The 25,103-nt window shown below is 43.1% G+C and overlaps 1 protein-coding gene across 1 annotated transcript; it reads right to left on the reverse strand.

The window, feature by feature from the left end:
* Positions 1-459: 459 nt before the first annotated feature.
* SHCBP1 (SHC binding and spindle associated 1) lies at positions 460-24,473 on the reverse strand (the record flags this gene model as incomplete). The annotated part of the gene is made up of 13 exons (XM_080638407.1): positions 460-2,404; positions 3,143-3,284; positions 3,604-3,690; positions 4,431-4,549; positions 5,515-5,646; positions 11,587-11,707; positions 12,957-13,125; positions 13,223-13,456; positions 17,059-17,151; positions 18,178-18,386; positions 19,006-19,121; positions 19,680-19,850; positions 24,365-24,473. The coding sequence occupies 13 exons, from the start codon at positions 24,471-24,473 to the stop codon at positions 2,070-2,072; spliced, it is 2,037 nt and encodes a 678-aa protein (XP_080494533.1). The 3' UTR covers positions 460-2,069.
* Positions 24,474-25,103: the final 630 nt, after the last annotated feature.

The following is a 25,103-nucleotide window of genomic DNA, read 5'->3' on the forward strand; positions in this document are numbered from 1 at the left end:
GCAGTTCCTGCACAAAGGAAATGACTGGAAGTTGTACTAGCAGCCTCATCTTTTCACATTCTGCTCCTTGACGTATTGACAGCCTGCGCAGTAGAATCACTGTTGGCATCTGGCACAGGAACAGGCAAAATAATAAAAATGGTGGTAATAAAAGCGTAAGAGTTACATTTTTATCACTGCCTTCACAAAATGTAAAGTTGAAATTTAAAATACTGGGATCAGAGGCCATCAAGAGATAAAACAAGCCTAAAATGCAGCGCAAGGGAAAGACATGCTACCTACACATCACAAAGGCAGCTCACTCAGGAGAATTAGTTTTGAAAAGATGACAGAACAACAACATTTTTAGCCCCAGTTCTTTAATAAGGATTTTACTCAGGAAATAAAGGCAAAACATCAAAGCATGAAAACATGGCAAGTGACTTGATGAATAGCTTAAGATACTAAACTACTGCAGGCACTGGCATTTGACTTTCACTTGACGCAGGTATTTCTTCATACTCACTAAGTGGCAAACATTCATGGTTTCTACACTTTGAGGTACTGCAGCAGCATTTATGTTCATCAAAATGCAAAGCTTAGTTCTGAAGTCAAGTTTCCCAAGGGCAAATTCAGCAGCAGTGGACTGGGAAAGCTGCATGGAATTCTGTGCTTCACACAGTGGGAAAAAAAAAAATGCCTATGAGTTACTCCTTTCTCTTTTCCTTTCTATCAGCTGTTCACACTAAAACAAGGCATGTACTGAAGAGCATTCTGATTGTTATCTCCATTTAAGAATGGCTAGAGTGAAGAATCTGGATCAGGCTCTTCTCATCTGCTTCTAGGCAACACATTCCATCCTTTCCAGTGAAAGCATAAACTTGCTAAGCTGCTTTCACAAGTTATTCCAAAGCCAATGCACTGGCAAGATGCTTTTCTCCCTCTTAACACTGTATATGATTCTGTTTCGTAAGACAACCTGAATCACTTGGGAGTTACCTATGATGTATGTTTTCTTACATACATTTTACACACCAGTTCAAACCCTGCCCTACAACTCTTGAAGACAGAAATGGACTTTTGAAGAAGGCATGTAAATTCGTAATTAAAACTCAGAGAGGCCCTGAAAAGGGAGAGCCCTCAGTCAGAGTCCTTCCAATTTTCCTGTCAAGTAAGAGCTAATAATGTGCAGCAGCAAGCCAGTGAAGTGCCTGTGTTTTACTGAATGTTCCACAGCTCTGGCCTAGTAAGACTGCAGTGGAAAGTCACTTTAAGAATTTCCCATTCATTTCCAAAACCTCAGCTGCTACAAGTTGCATATGGTTTTAAAAGTTTCAGAATGCAAAAGTACAGTATGTATACCACTAAGAGACATCCATTTTGATTTCTCCCTGTTCAGATTAATGGAGTTCCATTAGATGCTGTTTTTCCTAAGGAAAAGGTGCACAGGCATTGGTAGCTGTTGAAAGTAAACAGCTGGGCACAGGAAGATATGGAAGACTGAATGATGTTACACTTCCAAATCCTAGTTTTTTCTAGGCAGTCCTTCAAGTATGAAGCTTGGCAGTCAACCATTACAGTCGTAACGAAGACCATTTCACTAGCTTCTGTTCAATGCAGAAAATTAAGGAGTATGTCCATTATCTTACAGGAGTCAGCTGCAGACTAGTGATGCTTTAAAAAAATATGAAGACATATCAATAATGCTGCACATCTGTTGTCCACTCTTCCATGATGAACCCTATCTATACTGTATCTATATTTCTTTCTTTGCAGGTTTTATTTGGGTTTTTTGAGGGTTTTTTTGTACAATGAGAAGTTAAATACACCAAAGAAATTAATCAGAGCCAGCAAAGCCGCAGCATCTGTAGGTTAGCAGAACACATGCACAGTCTCCATGCTAGAGTTCTGTTTCCTACATTATCCATACTTGCAGCAAGGAAACAGAGTTCCCACATACTATACACATATACTATTAATAAATATTTGTGACATTTTAGTAACATTATAGAAGGCTAATGGAACAGATTAACTCCTTGGAAAGCAGCAGTGAAAACAAGAGCTTATGCTAACCTCTTATTGCAATGCCATTAGGAGTCAGGACAGAAAAGAAAGGTACCAAAACTTCCTTTACGATTCCATTTGAACTGATTGCCCACAATAGAAACAAACATTTCCTGTGACATTAAGTTGTCATCAGCTTGTGTAATTCCCAGTTCACTCAGTCTTCTCTTCACCAGCTGGCTCTTCTTTTCAGAAGTAACCATGAGTTCATGTGCGATTTTGTAATTGCTTTCAGTTTGTTCAGAAATCTCAGCTTGCTCATAAAGCTCCAACTCATCAGTTAAACATTCAGGTGGCAGTTCTTGCCTGAAGCCCTCTACACAGGCTGTCCCATTGCCTGACTGGATAGGCTGAGTATTCCCTAGGTCAGGAAACAATAAGAATGTCATCAACAATCATGCAAAACTGCAAAATAATTTTAAATTCCTGGAATTAAGTTTTCTTCAGTCTTCACATTTTCATCTCATCCCACTCACTTTCTGGATAGCTAGTTAGTGACAGCCACCTATTCCAAATACAGTGTAAGATGCTTGAGGAAAAGGTTTCCTTTTGAGATGACATCAAGTTGCCAAGTGATATAAGACATATAAGATAGTATGAAAAATACAGTGGCCACATTCTATTTCCTGCAGAGAAAAAAAAAAAAAAAAAAAAAAAGTGCTGGAAGCACAACTCAGGTCTAATGCACAAAAAAAAAACCCTGAAAAAACCCAACAAAAGCAGAGAATTATCATGAACCAGAAGGACTGTAAAAGAAACCATTTCTGCTTGCTGGCTGCTCACACTCTTGTTTCCGTATGACCTGAGGAGGTCCATCAGTCATACAGGCTCTGCTTAGCAGGGAGCACAGATCAGGTACATAAGGACTTTTTGGTGAAAGTGCACACATGCCGTGAAGCACAGACATCCAAAGTGCTTCTCGGCAGCAAGTTTATCCTTCAAGAAATTCCAGTGTTCTGAAACTTACGAACATTCATTTCAGCTAAATCAATGTAGATTTCATTAGAAAATTTAAGACAATTATGAATTAGGCAATCAAAAAACCTGGGTATACTGGATTTACTAGCTTCAGGAGTTTCTTATTGAAAGAAAAAAATACCTTTTGCTCTCTCTGCTGAAGCATCCTTCACATCAGAGGGCATTGCTGGTCTAACCAGGACCACACCGCATCCTTCATTATTATGGATCATATTATTGACCATGGTTATCTTGGGGATGTCATGGTGTTCACCTAAGAAGTTCTATAGCAAAGAAATGGAAATCCAACATGTTATGTACAGCTAAAGGGATGCAAAATTTTTAAGTTTTAGGTAGAATAAGTTCTATGCATTGGCTAGAATTTTATTTGCCTATGCAGGTGAAATTATAAAAGACATTTTCTTTCTGCAAATAAGAAACAAGTATACTGCTTTGGTGGACAAGTACCATTATCATCATGTGTGACATATAAAAGTTCTAACATAAGGCAGCAAGGTTATAAAGGCAGCCTAAACACAAATTATTTGCATTACCTTTAGCAGCTATAAGCTTTAGAAGTAGTACATTCTGCCTTGAACTTACCTTTATGAGTATTCCCTCCTTGCAGTGGTGTATGCCGTTGCCCAACAGGGTGCACGTACTACCTGGATATATTGCCACACCAGCACTCTACAAGATGAAATTGGTAGCAGTTTACAAGTAGTTCAGACATTTCCAATTAACTAGACAGCTCTATTGCAGATCTTTTTGTTCATCTAGCAATTTGTGCAATGCAAAATTGTGTTACCACTCCAGCTTCACAGCTTTGCTAACCAACTTAAGCAGCATACTCAAGTTTGAGGCCTCATGCATAACATTATAGCTATCAGTCCATAAAAGTTCTGGTAAAGAGTAACTGCATAACTGCGCATTACACTTGTGTTCTTCACTTATGCACCTCAACACTCAAAGCACCATCGTTCTTTGAAATGTCCTAATCAGAGTTCATGTCTGTTCTCTACCATCCCTGTGTAAGAATTAATGGACAAGGTTTCCAAAGAGGGCATTTCATTTGCAGAACAAATGAAAGGTTTAATGAGAAAATTTCTGGGCAGAGAAGAAGATCACATCATTAAATGACATGAATCAGTCCAGCAATGCAGCAACTATAATGTTACAGATATACCCTGTTATTACAGAATTTTCATATCATCACACGCAACTCAGCATGAGACACTTCACTAGATACTATTGGAGGCTACAAGATCCCTGGGACCAATCTCCTTAAACTCAGTAACGTGTAGTTGTCCCAGATGAGTTTGCAAAGGTTCTCTCAAGAGCAACACAAGTCACCTCGCTATAGACAATTATTTCCAAGCAGAAACCTTTATTTTAATTTGGGAAAACAGCCACAGTTAAGATTTTTGTACCTTGGCACCATACAGATCTGAGTTTTTCATTAACAGCTCAGCTGAAGTTTGTACTGTTACACCTGCAGTTTCACACTGTAACACACAATTCTTCAGGGTTGTTTTCCCATGACGGACATCTACATACACAAAAAAGAAATATTGTTAAATTAATCAGTTATGCAAAAGTAAACCCTTCCTACACATAGATGGACTTGTAGCATTTTTGCAGTGTGATAAAATTACTATTTTAAATCTTATCCACTTCAGGTCCACATGCATGGTGTGAGCCTATGCTATTTTTTTAGTATAAGCCAGAGCCCTGTTGCAAGGAAGCATGAGTCAAGAATTTCTTTGGGGTTCTTTGGCTTTTTTTTGTTTGTTTGTTTGTTGTTTTTTGTTTTGTTTTTTTTTGTTTTGTTTTTTTTTTTTTGGTTGTTGTTTTTTTTTTGTTTTTTGTTTTTTGTTTTTTGTTTTTTGTTGTTGAAAGTGGCAGCAACTATTCTTTTCTGATTTAATAAGATACTGAATACACACATACAGGTGACAAAAAAAAAACATTTTAACACCTTTAAAACCAGATGTCTGTGGAGGCAGAATTTTAATTGGCACCTTCTGCAAAGACAGAAGGACCATTGCCAATAAATTAACTGGATACAACATAGGGTTATTTCAGCCTCAGTTTGACTGTGCTGTCAGCAAAGTTCTACACAAGTTCTAGAGCATATGCCATTCCTCAATGGAGAGGGTTCTTTTGTGGAAAGAGAAATTATTTCCTCTTCCAGGTTGCCTGACAGAGGCTGTGCAGCAGTCAGAGCCAGGCAGCCTTAACAGCAGAAAAATGATCCAGTCAAATGACCTTACCCAAGTATAAGAATAAAACACATGAACCACAATAGCTTAAAAATGCAAAAACTAGATCTTATTTTGAACTCCATTATGAGCAAGTTAAAAAAAAAAAGAGGGGGGGAAGCCTGGATATTTATAGGGCTCCTCTCTACAGTATTTTGTTAAAACCACTTAACTCCAACACTGTGTCCCAGCTTTAATTCTAAGAGCAAATTATGAAAGAGTCACAAAGAGCTCAAGATACTTTTATACTTACTTAAAATCCCCTCCACAGCATCATGTTGCACTAACTTCAAACTGGAGATCCTTATATTGTTTCCTGTACAGTCAACAAAGTTGTCTCCTTTCCCTCGTTTTTCTATCACAATATCATCTGGCAGGCCATAGCCTTGAAGCAGAGGTGAAAGATTCAAGTTTGATGAATAATTGGTTATAGTCAGGTGCTAAATTACAGACATTTAAATATGGAGGTTACAGTGCTGAGGTCTAATATCTTGAATATGATTTTGCACCCAGTGGCCAGGCTACACTATACATCCCCTCTGAACCAAGGTACAGGTACTCAGAACTCAAAAGTTACCTTACTTGAATGACAAGCTGTAAAATGTAAAGTTATTTTAGGCAGCTGAACAACAGGGTAAGTGGGCTCAAATTTGCCAAGGCCAAAGTTCTCACTCCCAAAATTTACAGCTCAGCAGGGTGATGCAGTAGCCAAGGACACTGACACCTGCAGTCCACTTGCAAAGTGCAGACATTCAGAAGAGCAGGCAGAGGTCCCAGAGAGCAAGGAGGCATAAAAGCAGTCACCACCATGACACAAGGCAGGCAAGTGCAAAGGACTTGATATTGTTAGTAAGCTTCACTGAACTTCCATATTTAAGTGAAACTTGGGTCAAAATTTAATGTTCCTGTGTTAATGGGCTTCCAGATTAATTCAGATCAGAAAAGAAAGTTTCAAACATATGCCAACATTGATTTACAAAACCGTCCACAGTTGTCAGCATTCAACCACTTACAAGGAAATTTATGAGCATGTAAAGCTCTTATTGCTTGTCACTGACAAGAATCATGATAGCGAAAGCAATAATGCAACATTTATTAAAGCAGCACGAGTCCTGTCATTTTCTGAGAGCACACACAAACTCAGATAAGAAGTGCCTGAGCAGGATGCTAGCTTTTAACGAAGTACATACTCAGACTCAGCAACCCAGCCACAGTCCAGGAGGTTCCTCCAGTGTATGGATGATAACTTCCTCATCCAAATGGTGGATGAGCCAAGCAGGAGAGGAGCGCTGCTGGATCTCATCCTCACTAACAAGGAGGGGCTGGTCGAAGCAGTAAAGGTTGAGGGCTGCCTTGGTTGCAGCGACCACGAGATGGTGGAATTCAGGATCTTGTGTGGTAGGGCCAGTACAATAGCAAGTAGAATTGCAACCCTGGACTTCAGCAGGGCAAACTTTGGCCTTTTCAAGCAATTGCTAGGGGAAATCCCATGGGCAAGGCTGCTTGAAGGTAAAGGGGCCCAAGATAGTTGGTTGGCATTCAAGGATTGCTTATTCCAAGCTCAAGATCAGAGCATCCCGACACGTAGGAAGTCAAGGAAGAGGGCCAGGAGACCTGCGTGGCTAAATAAGGAACTGCTGGGTATGCTCAAGTGGAAGAGCAGAGTTTATAGGTCATGGAAGGAAGGGCTGGCCACTTGGGAGGAATATAAGGCTGCTGCTAGAGGATGTAGGAAGGCAGCTAGGATGGCTAAGGCCTCCTTAGAATTAAATCTGGCAAGAGGGGTCAAGGACAACAGAAAGAGCTTTTTCAAATACATAGCTGATAAAACTAACACCAGAGACAATGTAGGCCCACTGGTGAACGGGATGGGTGCCCTGGTGACAGAAGATACAGAGATGGCAGAGTTATTGAATGACTTCTTTGTCTCTGTCTACTCTGCCGGAGGCAGTCCTGAAGAGCCCTGTACCCCTGAGACCTCAGATGAAGTCAGGTCAACGGAGCAGTTTGCCTTAGTCGATGACGAATGGGTTAGAGACCAGCTGAGCAATCTGGGCATCCATAAATCCATGGGTCCAGATGGGATGCACCCGCGGGTGCTGAGGGAACTGGCGGAAGTCATTGCTAGACCACTCTCCATCATCTTTACCAAGTCTTGGGAAACGGGTGAGGTGCCTGAGGACTGGAGGAAAGCAAATGTCACTCCAGTCTTCAAAAAGGGCAAGAAGGAGGACCCGGGTAACTATAGACCAGTCAGCCTCACCTCCATCCCTGGGAAAGTGATGGAACACCTTATCCTTGGTGCCATCTTAAGGCATGTCAAGGATAAGAGGGTTATGAGGGGCAGCCAACATGGCTTTACCAAGGGGAAGTCATGCTTGACCAACCTCATAGCCTTTTATGAGGAAATAACATTGTGGATGGATGACGGCAGAGCGGTGGATGTGGTCTACCTTGACTTCAGCAAAGCATTTGACACAGTCTCCCACAGCATCCTCATAGCTAAACTGAGGAATTGTGGTCTGGATGATCAGGTGGTGAGGTGGACTGGGAACTGGCTGAAGGAGAGAAGCCAGAGAGTTGTAGTCTATGGGGCGGAGTCTAGTTGGAGGCCTGTATCTAGTGGAGTGCCTCAAGGGTCAGTATTGGGACCAGTATTATTTAATATATTCATCAACGATTTAGATGAGGGAATTGAGTGTACTATCAGCAAGTTTGCTGATGACACTAAGCTGGGAGGAGTGGCTGACACGCCAGAAGGCTGTGCTGCCATCCAGCGAGACCTGGACAGGCTGGAGAGTTGGGCAGGGAGAAACTTGATGAAATATAACAAGGGGAAGTGTAGAGTCCTGCATCTGGGCAGGAACAACCCCAGGTTCCAATATAGGTTGGGGAACGACCTGTTAGAGAGCAGCGTAGGGGAGAGGGACCTGGGGGTCCTAGTGGATGGCAGGATGACCATGAGCCAACACTGTGCCCTTGTGGCCAAGAAGGCCAATGGCATCCTGGGGTGTATTAGAAGGGGGGTGGTCAGTAGGTCGAGAGAGGTCCTCCTTCCCCTCTACTCTGCCCTGGTGAGACCGCATCTGGAATATTGTGTCCAGTTCTGGGCCCCTCAGTTCAAGAAGGACAAGGACCTGCTGGAGAGAGTCCAGCGCAGGGCAACTAAGATGATTAAGGGAGTGGAGCATCTCCCTTATGAGGAAAGACTGAGGGAGCTGGGTTTCTATAGTTTGGAGAAGAGGAGACTGCGGGGGGACCTTATTAGTGTATATAAATATATAAAGGGGGAGTGTCATGAGGATGGAGCCAGGCTCTTCTCAATGGCAAACAATGATAGGACAAGGGGTAATGGGTATAAACTGGAACACAAGAGGTTCCACTTAAACTTGAGAAGAAACTTCTTCTCAGTGAGGGTGACAGATCACTGGAACAGGCTGCCCAGGGAGGTTGTGGAGTCTCCTTCTCTGGAGACATTCAAAACCTGCCTGGACACATTCCTGTGTGACCTTATCTAGGTGTTCCTGCTCTGGCAGGGGGATTGGACTAGATGATCTTTTGAGGTCCCTTCCAATCTCTAACATACTGTGATACTGTGAAATACTGTAATGTGCAAGTAGAAAGCTTCAAAAGAAAAGCTTTTGAACAAGAGTTGGCAGAAAGTTTTAAAGACAGCAGATTTAATGCAAATTTAAATGACTGACATACACTGTACTACTAAGAAATCTTTTCCTACTGCTACTGATTTATGGTAGCCCCTGGGGAGGTGGCATGGGGCAGTTTACTCCCAGTACGTAAAGAGAGAACACTACAGGACAGCAAATGGCACATACAGTTTAACTTCACACAGAAGGAGGTTATTATCCAGGGAAAGAGTTTTGGGAATAATTGTCCTACAGACTACTTGCAGTTTTTCCTAATGGCATGGTTTAAGCCCAGCCAGTAACTCAAAACCATGCAACTGCTAGCTTATTCCCACTCCTTTTACCCCGCCTCCACTGCCAGGGGAATGGGGAGGAGAATCAAAAGAATGCAAGTCCCATGGGTTGAGATAAGAACAGTCTGGTGACTAAGGTATAATACAAAACCACTACTACTACTGCTAATAAGAGAAACAACAAGGGGAAAGAATATAAAACTAAGAGGGAAAAGGGAAAAAAGAAAACCAACAAACAATAAACACTAGTGATGCACAAACAATTGCTCACCACCTGCCAACCGATACCCAGCCCAACCCAAGCAGTGACTTCGCCCTGCCGGCTAACTGACCCCAGTTTCTATACTGGGCAAGACGTGCTGTGGTATGGAATACCCCTTTGGCTATTTTGGGTCAGGAGTCCTGTCTCTGCTTCCTCCTGGCTTCTTGTGCCCCTCCTCACTGGCAGAGCATGAGACTGAAAGTCCTTGATTGGGGTAAGCATTACTTAGCAGCAGCTAGAAACATCAGTTTGTTATCAGCACTGTTCTCATACTGAAAGTAAAAAACACAGCACTGCACCAGCTACTAAGGAGAAAAATAACTGTTACAGCTGAACCCAGGACACCTGGCCATGTTTTGGCTTGCTTTACACTTCACCTCTGAAGTAGCAGCTCTAGTAGTAAAAAGGAAGCTGTGAGAAGATAAGAGGAGAAAAGTCACCTGCTGTCAGTGGTGCTCAATACACAAGGTGGTCATGGCTGTGTGCTGTTAAGTTGGGTGACTGCCCAGGGGCTAACAGCAATAATCATCCAGTAACACTAACAAGCGTTAAATGGGCTAATGCTGCAAGTTCCCATCCAGGTTGAACAACAACTATACAAGCAGAAGGAAAGTCCTTAGGTGCCTTTGCTACACATTTTTGTCAAGTGTTAAAGTTAACTTTACTGTGATTTCCTGCAGTTGCTACTGCTTTTACCTTTCAACCTTAGGACTGACTTGCACAGTAGCTGGAAAAAAAAGTAAAAGATCCACTAAGCAAAGGGATGTTGTATCTTTGATGAGTAACTTTTTCAGCCCCAGAAAGCCACCCAAATGGCCAGCTGCTCAGATTAGTGTCAGCAGCATTATTCTTCATGCTCCTACTTCAAACCGTTTTGGCTGCTCCTATTGCTATCAAAACTTCTCTAACACAAGTCCATGTAAGATTAAACACCCTGGCAAGTACTCATTATTCAAAGTGATTCATACTAAAGATACATACACATATGCCTTGCTCCTTAAAACAGAGCAGCATATTCTTTAATAGGTGTGCTATTGCAGCATTTGTATTACTGCATTCTCAGAGCTAGAAAAGCAGTGAATACCACCTCAGAATTTTAGAACAATGTCACTCTTGCAGATAAATAAAGCACTTCAGTGCAATCCTTTATCCTACAGGTGCATTGTGTATCAGCATGCATATCTATATAAATCAAACATACACAAGAGGACAAGAAAGAAAATGACACCCATAAAACAAGGAGGGCAAGAAAAATCAAATCCAGAACAGCAGGAAATTAAACTCCCAGCCTTCTTCTCATTAAGAACTTTTGACAAAACAAAAATGCAGCTAAGCATCTGAACAGCTGCACAAGCCCCAGTGATACACTGAGTATTACACTGCAGATTGTGCATGCCTAAAGCAGAGGAATTATACTGAGATATCAGGAACTTTGAGGAAGAGATGCAACTTATCCTAAGCAAGACAGAAGTATTTAAACCAAAAATTTTGCAAGAAAAATGTGATCACATATTCTGTGTCTGTTTGAACAGCAAAAATAAATCCACAGCTCCCTCTTCTACCCATGTGCTTCACATAATGTAGATTCAAATTGGCAGCCTCTCCTCACATTGCTGACAGGAAGTAAGTGCCATAAATAGCACTTGGCTCTTGCCCTCTGTATTCACCAGTACTATACTGTCAGGGAGTCTCAGACTACACCTCTGACGCACATTAAGACATAAAAAAAGAATTACTTTTAAGTTACAGGTTCTAAAAACTGAAGCCTCTCAGAATGACTTTTCTGCTTCCGAGATTAAAAAAGAAAACATCAAATCCCCTATGTTTCTTTTGAATTTTCTGTATTATATATATAAACAGGATTTATTCAGACTAATGGTTAGCAGGAAATTACTAATTTGCTATTAATCAGCAAAATTCGCAGTTTATTTGCAGAAGTAACTACAGCTAATGTAATAGCTTACTCCATCCTGCATTAGCCATGGCTCTACAAACAGAAATAGAACGCTTTAAAGGAAAAAAAAACAAAAATGCTCCCACCAGTCTCCACAGAAAGTAAATCTTTCTGCAAAGCTTGTTCAAGACATTGTTTACTTTAAGGACCTTTATGCTATCAAACCTTTTACCTTCTAGTTCAACTGAATCAGCAATGTAGAACACATCATCTACAACATAATGACCAGGACAGATGATGACTCTGTCTCCTTCATAACAAGCATTTACAGCTGCCAGTGGATCATTGTGAAACTGTAAAAGACAAACAACATAATCAGCTCCTGAAAATGCTATAAAAATGGATGTGTTTATGCCCTTAAAAAGCTTGCTTTTCAATTAAAAGTTGCTGGCCTTGCTTAAAAGAAACCCCTTTTAATGCACCAATAATACAGAATTTCTACTTTGAGTTTAAGAATCATATCACATTCTGGGCAAAAACAGGCTTAAAACATTCCTTCAATATTTGTGTCATGTCCATTCCCTCATGAGAAAACTGGGACAGAGACACAAATTGAAGAGCATATGCATCAGAAAGCGAACCTCAATATGGCCTTTGGTTTCAAGCCAGCTTTTGAATTGTGCCTTAAGTGACTTACCATGAATTACTAAAGAAACAGACAACAGAAGGTAAAGAAAACTCAACCACTGGATTTGAACTGGTTTGAACACTGACATAACCCTTTACTCCTGCTGCAAGTCACCCCAAAACACAGTTCAGATATTACAGGAGTAAATATGGGGTCCAGACAGACTTTTTCTTGCCCAGAGAGGGCAGGCTGATACCCTTCACAATTACTATTGGGGATTCTGTACTGAAGGATTACAAACAGTACAGAAGAAGTGCACATTTATTGCTTCCCAGCAAATTCCAGGGTAAGCACAAGAAGAGCACTTTCAATTGTCAAGTCAGAAAATCTCATTTATAGCCCAAAAATTAATCTAGGACCTTCTCTGTGGCTCCATTGCAGCCATCTGTAAGTCATGAACTTGATCAGAATACAGCAAGCAATTTCGTTTGGGCCCAAGGAATCCAAACAGTTAACTGCTAAAGTGGTAAGTCCTGTCTGAATTCACTGGAACTAGACTGCTTTAAAATAAATGTATCTCCTACTCAGAACTAAAACAAGAGAATGACATTCCTTCCTTGAAATTCTAGGTCATTATCAGCAACACCAGAAGAAACTGGTATTTCAGAATTATATGTAAGTATTATACCTTAGCATGTTTCATTGTAGAATTATTACAGGTTTATCTCATTTCGTACACACAGGAAGGAAATTGCTTGTATAGAGTACTCAGCAGACAAATGAAGTAAAAGAAATTATTTGTATCATCCAGTCTTACCACTTACAGTTAAAATTATACTGCTTTTTTTGAACTGACAAAAAACAACACTACAAATGTAGTATCTTGCACATAAATTAACTTACTCTTCCTTATTGTTTCTCAAGCAGAAAAAAAACCCAACTTATTAGCAGTCAGACAAGTCCTGCTGCTGTACCTGTATTTCTTGTTCTTCACCACAAGATTCAGGGCAAAGTTTGTCCCTTATCAATGACTGCAGCATACTTGCCACCATGGTTGAGGACACAACATGAGTGATCTTGGCACCCGTTGGTCTCAATCCTTTAGCTTGGAGACTGCTGTATTTTTGGTAACCACACACATACCTAAAACAAGAGCAGCGAAGCAGTCATTGTTTTATTAAAGACTGTCCATGTATAGTTTCCCAGATGGCCCTCCTCATTGCATAAACCCACCAAGTACCTCAGCAGAGGATTCTCAATTAGTTTTAGCTTTCGTTTTAAGTGCTCTATTTTCTCATACAATTTTAGTCCTTCCACCATGGAGACATTTTCTACTTCCGAGTCCAAATCACTGCTTGATAGGCGGTTCCTCACATCTAAAAACTTGCTGTAAAGCTCTTCACATTGAGACAAGTTGTTCTGGTAATTGGCCACAAGCGCAGAAGGCACACGGTGTTCAAGGATGTCATAATGCCTGCAGTTCAGAGCTAGTGCTCAATTATTTCACATTAACAATTTTTAAACACAGAACATGAGAAAAATTTTTAAACACATCATCATTTTTAAGTATATCAGTACTTCAGTCTAGATTCTCTGCAGTCTATATCAACACTGCTAAATAGTTTCTGAAAGCAGCAAAACCAAAAATATGGACACAAATAAATTACTTCCTAAAGACTTGGCCATCCACCTTGAAAGATTATACAAAAATATCAGAAAGTCATGGTAAAACAAAGGCATAAGCACAGCTCTAAAAAATGGTAAGAACTTATAAGGTAATTATATATAAAAATTACTCTTTTAAGCACGTAATAGAAAAATTGAAAAAATCATGTCTGAAATCAAAGAAAAATCCTATAATGTAAAGTCTCTATTGGCAGGAATCTAAACTACCTGAACAAAACTGCCGAATGAGAATAAGAAAGGCTTTATCAGCACCAGATGAAGATGGGAAGGCACTGCATAGCAAAATCTGCACCATCCCAAGGGTAACCTCTGCAAATGAAACTGCAAGTCAGACAATGCCAGCCCACAGCTGTATTGCCAAGGCCAAAAGATGAGGACATCTGCTAGCTAGACAGTGCCAAGAGCTTCAGAGCCAATCATGTAGGACCAATCACAGTCACTACAAAAAAGCTGGACATCAATTAATGACACAAATAAAACAAGATTTAATTATCTCGCACCATTTTTGTAGGGAACCAAATGAACACAGTATACATAACTCTATTTGAGAGCCTGTGTAAAATAAGAGCAAAGATGTTCCCTCAACTTTCAGAGATTCTTTAAAGGGTGCACTTAAAGCATGCTCCAAAGAGCAAGAAAATTTGTAGTCACAGCAGTCAGTATCTATACAGGGTGAACAAAAACACAGAGCCTCACAAAATTTTGGCAATGGGGTTATTAGAAACAGTGTAAGTCAATGCAGCATGATTAACAGCAGATTATTTTATAGCAATACAGAAATATAAAATATCGGAAGGAAACAATTTTGTACACAATTTGTTCTACATTTTTAGAGTATGCACTATGAAAGTGCATAAAACTAACTTGATTTTTCAAGCTTTAGTTACACAGTTCATACAGCTTAACTAACGTGCAGTGTAAAGCTACTGTCTGTTCTCAATAAAACAGTGCACACCAGACCCCCGAAAAGTTTAAAGCATACTGTTTCAATGCACTGAAGGTTAACATTATTCTTGAGCTGAAGCATCAGAGAATAAGAAAGTATAGCATTCACTTTTCTACTTGAAGACTTTTTTTAAACATTTTGGATTCTTGCTAAAATGGCTGTAAGGCCACACAGTCTTTTCCATATGTAACACTTACTCCTCATTTGCATGATCTCAGAAAAACACAGGCACATCCCAGTCCTGTTTGAAAGAGTCACGTTGTGTCCGGTTTTAAAGAGAGGCCTCCAGCCACCTTCCTAATGTGGAGAATTGTTCTCATTTTCTTTGTAAAGTACATGCTATATGCTATATTCTAAATAGCACTTCAGGGTAGGTTGCAAATATTCACTGATTTAGTTCCCCAGCATCATGGCAATATCAAACCTGTATCTGAATGACACACAAACTTCAGATACTCATGGTGCTAAGTTATGATAAGAAGAGTAACTCATGAAAGAAAAGATATAGCATCAAATCTCGGGAGAAAACCTACAATAAAAGTCACTTACAATTATTCTTTCCAGGTATATTTTATGCTTTGGTTATTTGGTACCCTCAAAACTATAACCAGATCATGTCCTTAGGCACTGCTTCAGTTCCGCATGACAGGACAGCATTTAAAACCCACCTATGGAAAACCTAATGCTGACTAATCCCACTAGGGAAGGCAATGCACACATTCCTCCTTCAGCATGACCGATTCACAATTTTGGTTTACATTCAATTCCATTCCAGTTCTTCCTCTACACCCAGAGGCATCAGAGCATCCCCTGCTAGTATTACAGTTCACATCCACATGAAGGAGGCTATGGTTGGGTCTGGAGTGCCATCTGATGGAAGGTCAAAGATTATAGAGAAAAACAAGAGGGTTCAGTCTCACCTCTCTGCCTGGCAAAATCTTGGAGCAGATTCTCCTGGAAGACATGCTAAGGCACATGAAAAACAAGGAGGTGGTTGGTGACAGCCAGCATGGCTTCACTAAGGGGAAATCCGGCCTGACCAATTTCGTGGCCTTCTATGATGGGGTTACGAAACCAATGGACAGCGGTAGAGCAGTTGACATCATCTACCTGGACTTGTGCAAAGCGTTCGACACTGTCCCACATGACATCCTTGTCTCTAAATTGGAGGGACATCAATTTGAAGGGTGGACCACTCAGTGGATAAAGAACTGGCTGGATGGCCGCACGCAAAGAGTTGTGGTCAATGGCTTGATGTCTGGCTAGAGACCGGTAACGAGTGGTGTCCCTCAGGGATCGGCGTTGGGACCAGTCTTGTTCAACATCTTTCTCAGTGACATGGACAGTGGGATTGAGTGCGCCCTGAGCAACTTTGCCAATGACACCAAGCTGTGTGGTTCAGTTGATACGCTGGAGGGAACGGATGCCATCCAGAGGGACCTTGACACCCTTGTGAGGTGGGCTGATGCCAACCTTATGAAGTTTAACCATGCCAAGTGCAAGGTCCTACACCTGGGTCGGAGCAATCCCAGGCACAGCTACAGGTTGAGCGGAGAAGAGATTCAGAGCAGCCCTGCAGAGAAGGACTTGGGGGTCTTGGTCGATGAGAAAATGAACATGAGCCAGCAGTGCGCACTCGCAGCCCAGAAAGCCAACCGTATCCTGGGCTGCATCAAGAGGAGCGTGACCAGCAGGTCAAAGGAGGTGATCCTGCCCCTCTACTCTGATCTCGTGAGACCTCACTTGGAGTATTGTGTGCAGTTCTGGTGTCCTCAACATAAAAAGGACATGGAACAAGTCCAGAGGAGGGCCACGAGGATGATCAGGGGACTGGAGCACCTCCCGTGTGAAGACAGGCTGAGAAAGTTGGGGCTGTTCAGCCTGGAGAAGAGAAGGGTGTGTGGAGACCTCATAGCAGCCTTCCAGTATCTGAAGGGGGCCTACAAGGATGCTGGGGATGGACTATTCATCAGGGACTGTAGTGACAGGACAAGAGGTAACGGGTTAAAACTTAAACAGGGGAAGTTCAGATTGAATATAAGGAAGAAATTCCTTACTGAGAGGGTGGTGAGGCACTGGAATGGGTTGCCCAGGGAGGTTGTGAGTGCTCCATCCTTGGCGGTGTTCAAGGCCAGGTTGGATGAGGCCTTGGGTGGCATAGTTTAGTGTAAGGTGTCCCTGTCCATGGCAGGGGTGTTGGAACTAGATGATCTTGATGTCCTTTCCAACCCTAACTATTCTATGATTCTATGATTCAGAAATCAAGTGGCAGTCTGAGCTGCACCCTTTTTCCATAAAAGGTTTTGACTGTCAGAAGTGAATGCTGTTAGAATTTGTTCAAATTTACCAGTAAGAAAGGTTTTTAAAAATCTAGCTGTGTCACTATTCCTACACAAACCTTCCTTGTTGTTCTATCCAGATAATATCAAAGGTTTTGCACTTACAATTTCAGTCGAGGCTCAACACATCGCACAAAGTAATCAAAATCATCATCCTCTTCCTCATCCCAGGTCCTCCAGATGTACTGGTAGAAGAACCTTTGAAGCAAAGTAAGCATTTAATCACACAAAGGAGATCACATTTACCTGAGCAGGGAGAACAGCACTGACAATGCAAATGTAACCAGTCTGAGAATTCATCTCAAAGCATCACTTTTCTCCAATTCCATGTTACTGTAAAATATTTAGCACACACAAATTCTCTGTTGTCTACCTGCATAAAGAGTTTTATTTTGTGCATTAGAGTTGAAAATCCTTAAAAAGCCCAAGTTCCATTTTCATCAAGACAGTGACCAGCTAAAAGCTGGATTTGGAAGTTGTTTGGTTTTGGGCTGGCATCCTTCAGCTAAACTTTCTTTTTGGCAATGAGCTTGTCACCTCCATCATTCAAGCTTAGATCTCTAATACGGAGTACCTCTCAGCAGAATGTGTCCTCCGCTTTTTCACCCACCACTTCTGAAATGGCCCATTTTCTAGACAGGAAGTTCATTCCCCCTATTTCAGCTGTTTTATCCATCTACTGCCTATTTGTACACAGTATTTAGTATATGAAAGCAAGGGAGATGGAAAAGAGACAGAGGTGATAAAGAAAGGAAAGGAAGATAGAAGACATGAACACTTGAAAAATAAAGAGAAAATTCAGGGGAGGAGGCAGAAAAGCAAAAAAGAGAAAGAATAGAACAGAAAAGAAACTATCCACCAAAATCTTATAGAAAAGAAAGGAACGCTGCACTAGAGCCAGCAAGGTGATACAGTCCAAGGAAATCTTGGTGAAGAGAAGGAAAACACAAATTATTTTCTTCCAAGCTTTTGACACAGCAAGCAGACGGACAATAAGCTGCAGCCAAACATACCTGGTTATTGTGTGATTACCTGCAGCTGCAGAGGACACCACAGATTTTTCTTTGTGAGCAATCTTCACACAGTACCAGTCACCAGTTTTACTTTGGAAAGCTTAGCTTGTGGAGCTGCCAGCATGACCACAAGAACTCAGGGCACCACCCACTGGATACTATCAGAGTGTCATTGTTCAAGACAAAAATTAAACTTTGGGTGTTTTCCTACCTGACATGCTCTACAGCTAGTGCTGTGTTGTCAAACTCTCCTGACTCGTCATACACAACCCACAGCTCCTGCAGTAGTATCTTACGCTCCTTCAGCTCCAAGAGCTCTTGCACGCACTCCAAGGTAAAGGTGCTGTCCCGCGACTCACACAGGAAAGGCTCACTGAGTTGCACAACTGCTTTCAGAGCTGAATACTCCACATCAACAACCTGTTAGAACAAATAGTTATTAAGATTTCTCAGAACCTTAGATACAGCTGAGGAGGGCTAACATGACATGCCTATGTCAGCAGCCTGTACTCATCAAATATGTAACGGAAATGACAGTTTGAACATCCAAGGTTTGCAAAAAGATGTATGACTTGGACACTGAGATACCTAGAAAAGAAATATCCCAAACCAGCAGTCCTCAGTGGGTCTGTGACAGCACAATGTGGAAGAGCAATTGTCAGTACTAAGGTGGGCTAAAAGAAAGAATTTTACTGATTAAAAAAAAAAAAACAAAACAAAACCCTGAGAAATTATCAGAGCCTGATATTTGAAAAGATTACATTGCATCAGCCAGCTCTGGACCAAGTATTTATTCCCTCTGTACCCAGAGTTCTACCTCACAGCTCGCTCACACTGACTTGGTGTTCCCCTTTCAGTTTCAAACAAGGACCCTTAAAAAAAATTCCCACTGCTCTAGCCATCATTAGCAATTAGATATGAAAACACCACTATTTTCTATCAGCTTCTAAACTTATAAGTGATCTGTTAGAGGTAAATTATGTTAGTTGGAGACAATGCCTAAGCATTGTCTCTCACTGAGCAACTGCATTCTATTTACCTCAAGAAGGACCTCAAACACATTAGTGCGCCAGACTGCCTGCCATCCAGATGGTTCAAGGACCTTCTCCAGGTACTCAGCTGTGAATTCTTTCACTTCAGAAACTTTGCAGTCAGCTAAAGAAATTGAAGACAGCAATTTATGCAAAGCAAGAAAAGTCATTCAGCTCACCAGAAAATGAAAGTCAGCACAGTTGAAGTCTTTCTCTTTCACATCTGAAGTTTGAATTCATTCTGTTTTGTTCATGATAACCAGCAGCATTTTTGCTGTGTGTCTCTCAGAAAGCTGGAGAGACATCCGTTTTCTGCTTCTCTAGAGGATGAGATTCAGTACTCAAACTTCTGGGTACTGAAGGTTTCAGTGACAGTGGTATTAAACAGCTAGCCTGTGCCTTACTACACGCAGAAAAAGTACAAGTAAGATCATTTAAAACAAGGCACAGAATCCAGTATTAGCACTTCTGCTTTTCAGAGTTTATTTACTTATACTGAAACCATTGCCTCCTGATCCATCAGCAATAGCAGCATAAGCGATCACAGAACACTACATCTTTGCTAAGCCAAATTAAGATCACCTTACAGTTTAATACAGAATTGACTCCACTTAAACTAGATTATTTAATAAGTCACTACAAGAAACCTGACTGCATATTCTCTTTCTAAGAAATTACTTACCCAAGATATAATCCTGGTAAGCTTTAAATCGCTCATAAAACAGAAGATGATTGGTGTGAAAAATATCCGGAAAAAGCACATTCCCATTTGGCACAGTCCTTCCTAAAGCAGTCCCTGGTTTATCGCCACTGCCATAATCACTGCCGGAATCATCATCTTCCTGGAGCAGATCTGGGGAGAGGAGTGGGAACAAAGCAAAGCCCACACACTGTCAATTCAATGCAATCATCAGTCACTGCATTCCAACAGAATTCCTTTTCAGATCAAGATCTATCATGAACCTGCTTTCTACAACGTTTTAAATTATCCTTAGTTACTTGTTCTCTTCTTCCGGATGGCTACCCTGTATGAGAAAACGATTTCCCTTTTTGCTGCCACATGGCTGAGCTGCAGCTACATGCTAGCTTACTTGGTGACATGGTTTAGTGGGAGGTGTCCCTGACCATGGCAGGGGGGTTGGAACTAGATGATCCTAAGGTCCTTTCCAACCCTAACTATTCTATGATTCTATAAAATCCTTTAGGTAATACGTTACCATGCATGTACATATTATGCCTTGCTAGTACACTGCACACTTGCCTGCATCAGCCAGACATGGTATCAGTCAATAATCCAACTGCTTTTGAAGCACGTATAAAACCAGCTAATCCTATACGCAACTGATCCAAAACAATGCACAGGATTACTGTGAGCAAAGAGCAAAACATACACAAGATGCATGATAAAACAGCAGACGCAAGTCTCAGCTAAAGATGTGACTTCACAGATCCCCTTCAGTCTTCTCCTGTTCTTCAGCGCAGGCATTGATTTTGCATTCTAATAAATTAACAAATAACATGGAAATTCCAAGGAACATATTCAGTCAGAAGGGGAAGTGTTGTAATTTTTAGCCCACTTAAATGGACATTGCTGAACCTGTTCTTTGAAGGTTACTAGGCAATGATAGCATCCCTTTAGAGTCCTCCAGAAAGTGTCTTCACTTGTGTTCCCATTACAAACCCAGTCGTGGTTGGTCTTACGGTATCCCTCAGTCCTGGTCATCCCTAAATTCAGAAAATAGCATGGAAATGACTGCAGTAAACCAACGGCAATGATGATGTATCACAGTATCACACTATGTTAGAGATTGGAAGGGACCTCAAAAGATCATCTAGTCCAATCCCCCTGCCAGAGCAGGAACACCTAGATAAGGTCACACAGGAATGTGTCCAGGCAGGTTTTGAATGTCTCCAGAGAAGGAGACTCCACAACCTCCCTGGGCAGCCTGTTCCAGTGTTCCGTCACCCTCACTGAAAAGAAGTTTCTTCTCAAGTTAAAGTGGAACCTCTTGTGTTCCAGTTTATACCCATTACCCCTTGTCCTATCATTGTTTGCCATTGAGAAGAGCCTGGCTCCATCCTCATGACACTCCCCCTTTATATATTTATATACACTAATAAGGTCCCCCCGCAGTCTCCTCTTCTCCAAACTATAGAGACCCAGCTCCCTCAGTCTTTCCTCATAAGGGAGATGCTCCACTCCCTTAATCATCTTAGTTGCCCTGCGCTGGACTCTCTCCAGCAGGTCCCTGTCCTTCTTGAACTGAGGGGCCCAGAACTGGACACAATATTCCAGGTGCGGTCTCACCAGGGCAGAGTAGAGGGGAAGGAGGACCTCTCTCGACCTACTGACCACCCCCCTTCTAATACACCCCAGGATGCCATTGGCCTTCTTGGCCACAAGGGCACAGTGTTGGCTCATGGTCATCCTGCCATCCACTAGGACCCCCAGGTCCCTCTCCCCTACGCTGCTCTCTAACAGGTCGTTCCCCAACCTATATTGGAACCTGGGGTTGTTCCTGCCCAGATGCAGGACTCTACACTTCCCCTTGTTATATTTCATCAAGTTTCTCCCTGCCCAACTCTCCAGTCTGTCCAGGTCTCGCTGGATGGCAGCACAGCCTTCTGGCATGTCAGCCACTCCTCCCAGCTTAGTGTCATCAGCAAACTTGCTGATAGTACACTCAATTCCCTCATCTAAATCATTGATGAATATATTAAATAATACTGGTCCCAGTACTGACCCTTGAGGCACTCCACTTGATACAGGCCTCCAACTAGACTCCGCCCCATAGACTACAACTCTCTGGCTTCTCTCCTTCAGCCAGTTCCCAGTCCACCTCACCACCTGATCATCCAGACCACACTTCCTCAATTTAGCTATGAGGATGCTGTGGGAGACTGTGTCAAATGCTTTGCTGAAGTCAAGGTAGACCACATCCACCGCTCTGCCATCATCCATCCACCATGTTATTTCCTCATAAAAGGCTAAGAGGTTGGTCAAGCATGACTTCCCCTTGGTAAAGCCATGTTGGCTGCCCCTCATAACCCTCTTATCCTTGACATGCCTTAAGATGGCACCAAGGATAAGGTGTTCCATCACTTTCCCAGGGTTGGAGGTGAGGCTGACCGGTCTATAGTTACCTGGGTCCTCCTTCTTGCCCTTTCTGAAGACTGGAGTGACATTTGCTTTCCTCCAGTCCTCAGGCACCTCACCCGTTTCCCAAGACTTGGTAAAGATGATGGAGAGTGGTCTAGCAATGACTTCCGCCAGTTCCCTCAGCACCCGCGGGTGCATCCCATCTGGACCCATGGATTTATGGATGCCCAGATTGCTCAGCTGGTCTCTAACCCATTCCTCATCAACTAAGGCAAACTGCTCCGTTGACCTGACTTCATCTGAGGTCTCAGGGGTACAGGGCTCTTCAGGACTGCCTCCGGCAGAGTAGACAGAGACAAAGAAGTCATTCAATAACTCTGCCATCTCTGTATCTTCTGTCACCAGGGCACCCATCCCGTTCACCAGTGGGCCTACATTGTCTCTGGTGTTAGTTTTATCAGCTATGTATTTCAAAAAGCTCTTTCTGCTGTCCTTGACCCCTCTTGCCAGATTTAATTCTAAGGAGGCCTTAGCCATCCTAGCTGCCTTCCTACATCCTCTAGCAGCAGCCTTATATTCCTCCCAAGTGGCCAGACCCTCCTTCCATGACCTGTAAACTCTGCTCTTCCACTTGAGCATACCCAGCAGTTCCTTATTTAGCCACGCAGGTCTCCTGGCCCTCTTCCTTGACTTCCTACGTGTCGGGATGCTCTGATCTTGAGCTTGGAATAAGCAATCCTTGAATGCCAACCAACTATCTTGGGCCCCTTTACCTTCAAGCAGCCTTGCCCATGGGATTTCCCCTAGCAATTGCTTGAAAAGGCCAAAGTTTGCCCTGCTGAAGTCCAGGGTTACAATTCTACTTGCTATTGTACTGGCCCTACCACACAAGATTCTGAATTCCACCATCTCGTGGTCGCTGCAACCAAGGCAGCCCTCAACCTTTACTGCTTCGACCAGCCCCTCCTTGTTAGTGAGGATGAGATCCAGCAGCGCTCCTCTCCTGCTTGGCTCATCCACCATTTGCATCAGAAAGCTATCATCCACACACTGGAGGAATGGGTGTGGTTTTTTCCTTTTCATTAATGCAACAGTTCAAGACACCCTCTTTGCCCATAACTTGATACTTTAACAATTCCTAGGCTTCTGCATTTTTGTTAACTACAGTATCTAGATGTAGACACGCAAAAGAAAAATATCACATTCTGTTTTTTAACTCATCCCTTACATTTCAAGGTGTCATGAAAGCTAGCAGTTTTGACCTCTAATTTGTTAAAAATTTTACATATTTGGAGCAAAACTCAATCAGCAAAACCTAATCAGAACCAGTGCATGAGCCATTTACAAGTGTTTAGGCAATGTAAATTTTCTTTGTAGCAGAAACACATAAATAAAGGAAAAGCTGACTTTCATCAAGTACGATTTATGAAATATTTTAAGTGCTTATTGTAGAACTATAGCTATCCCTCATATGCTGTAAATAAGGTTTTTTTCATACACACCCATAATCAAATCCAGGAACTACAATAGCCATACCCTGTACTAGAGCACAGCATACACTCCAGAACAAGCCATTTAATTCAGCTTGCGCTTTGTTTGCAAACTGCAAGCCTATAACTTCGCATCAATAATGACCTGGCACTGAGCAATGATATTCCCTAGATACTAAAAGCATCGATATCCCCATGCTGTGTTATTAAGGCAGAGGGCAGGGGTCTCTTCCAGGAAAGCGTTTTTCCTCTTGTCAGCTTTTCAAACGCACAGATGTTCCTGGACGCCGACACAAGTGTCTGTGGTTTGTACCCGAGACCCGCCCCAAGTTCACAACCGAAAAAAGACAGATCACTGTGTTCATGTCCGCAGACACCAGGTGTTCCCCTGCAGGGCACCGCTCCCAGCGCGGTCCCCGCCCCACGCACCAGCGGCCTCAAGCACTGGGAAGCGCCGAGCCGCCGTCTGGTTCGGCCCAGGGCACCGCAGCCCCCTCCCGCTCCGGGGCCAATGGGCACAGGAAGCAGAACAGCAGAGGCTGGTGCGCGGCAAACCCCTCCACGTCCGCTCTGGCTCCACAGCCCCCCGCCTCCGCGGCCGCCTCACGATCCGGCGCAGAACTCACTGCAGCTGCAGAGCCGCCCCGGGCAAACCGTGCGCCCCTGCCCACGGTGCCGGCGGCCCTCCCCGCGGCTCGCCGGTCCCTTCCCTATCGGCACCAGAACCTGGGCGCGGCCGGCCGCAGGCGGCCCCGCGCGGAACGTGTAAGCCCTCACCTGGCTTCGCCTCCCTGGCGCGCTCCTGCCGGGCAGCGCTGCCCGCGGCAGCGTCCCGGCCCTCCCGCTGCGGCGCCGCTGCACTCCCCGCCAGCCCCTGCTCCGCCATGCTGCGCGCGCGGCTCCGGCTGCGCCCGCCGGGATTTCAAACTGCGCCAACACCTCATCCTCCGTAACGTCACCGGCAGCGGCTGCTCTTATTGGCTAGCGGCAGCTGCGTGCGAGCCCAGCCGCAGCGGTAGGGCGGGGCCGCGCGCTGTTAAACGTCCAATAACGGCCGTCCTGCCCCAAACCCGCGTTCAGCGCGCGGGTCGGTCGCGGAGCTCGCGGGAGGCTGCCTGGGCTGCGGTCTCGCTTGCCTCCTGGCCCTGACCAGCTGCCATACGGAAGGCACATGAGCAGTTTCAACGTGCAGGGGTGTCCCGGCTGCATTTCTCAGTCCTTAGATTTCGCTTCCCGACCTCTCAGCATCGCCTGTTTCTGCATTGACATCTCACAACTAGTCTCGCAATCCAGCGCTTCTCTTCCCGCCGCTGTTTGCGTTTTGAGCTGTTAATACAAGTGCCAAGGACTGAAGTCAGAACGATGTGAGCAAAGTTGAGCAGCTGAAGGGGTTCATATTTAATATATTTAACCTAGTAGATCTTTAGCAAAGAGAAGGTGACTGCAGGACGGGAGGGAAGTAAAGAAAGGAAAACCCAAGCCGCTCCAGGGAGCATTCAGTGCCCAGGGGATCATT

Source organism: Psittacula echo, assembly GCF_963264785.1.
Source record: "Psittacula echo genome assembly, chromosome: Z".
Taxonomy (NCBI): Eukaryota; Metazoa; Chordata; class Aves; order Psittaciformes; family Psittacidae; genus Psittacula; species Psittacula echo.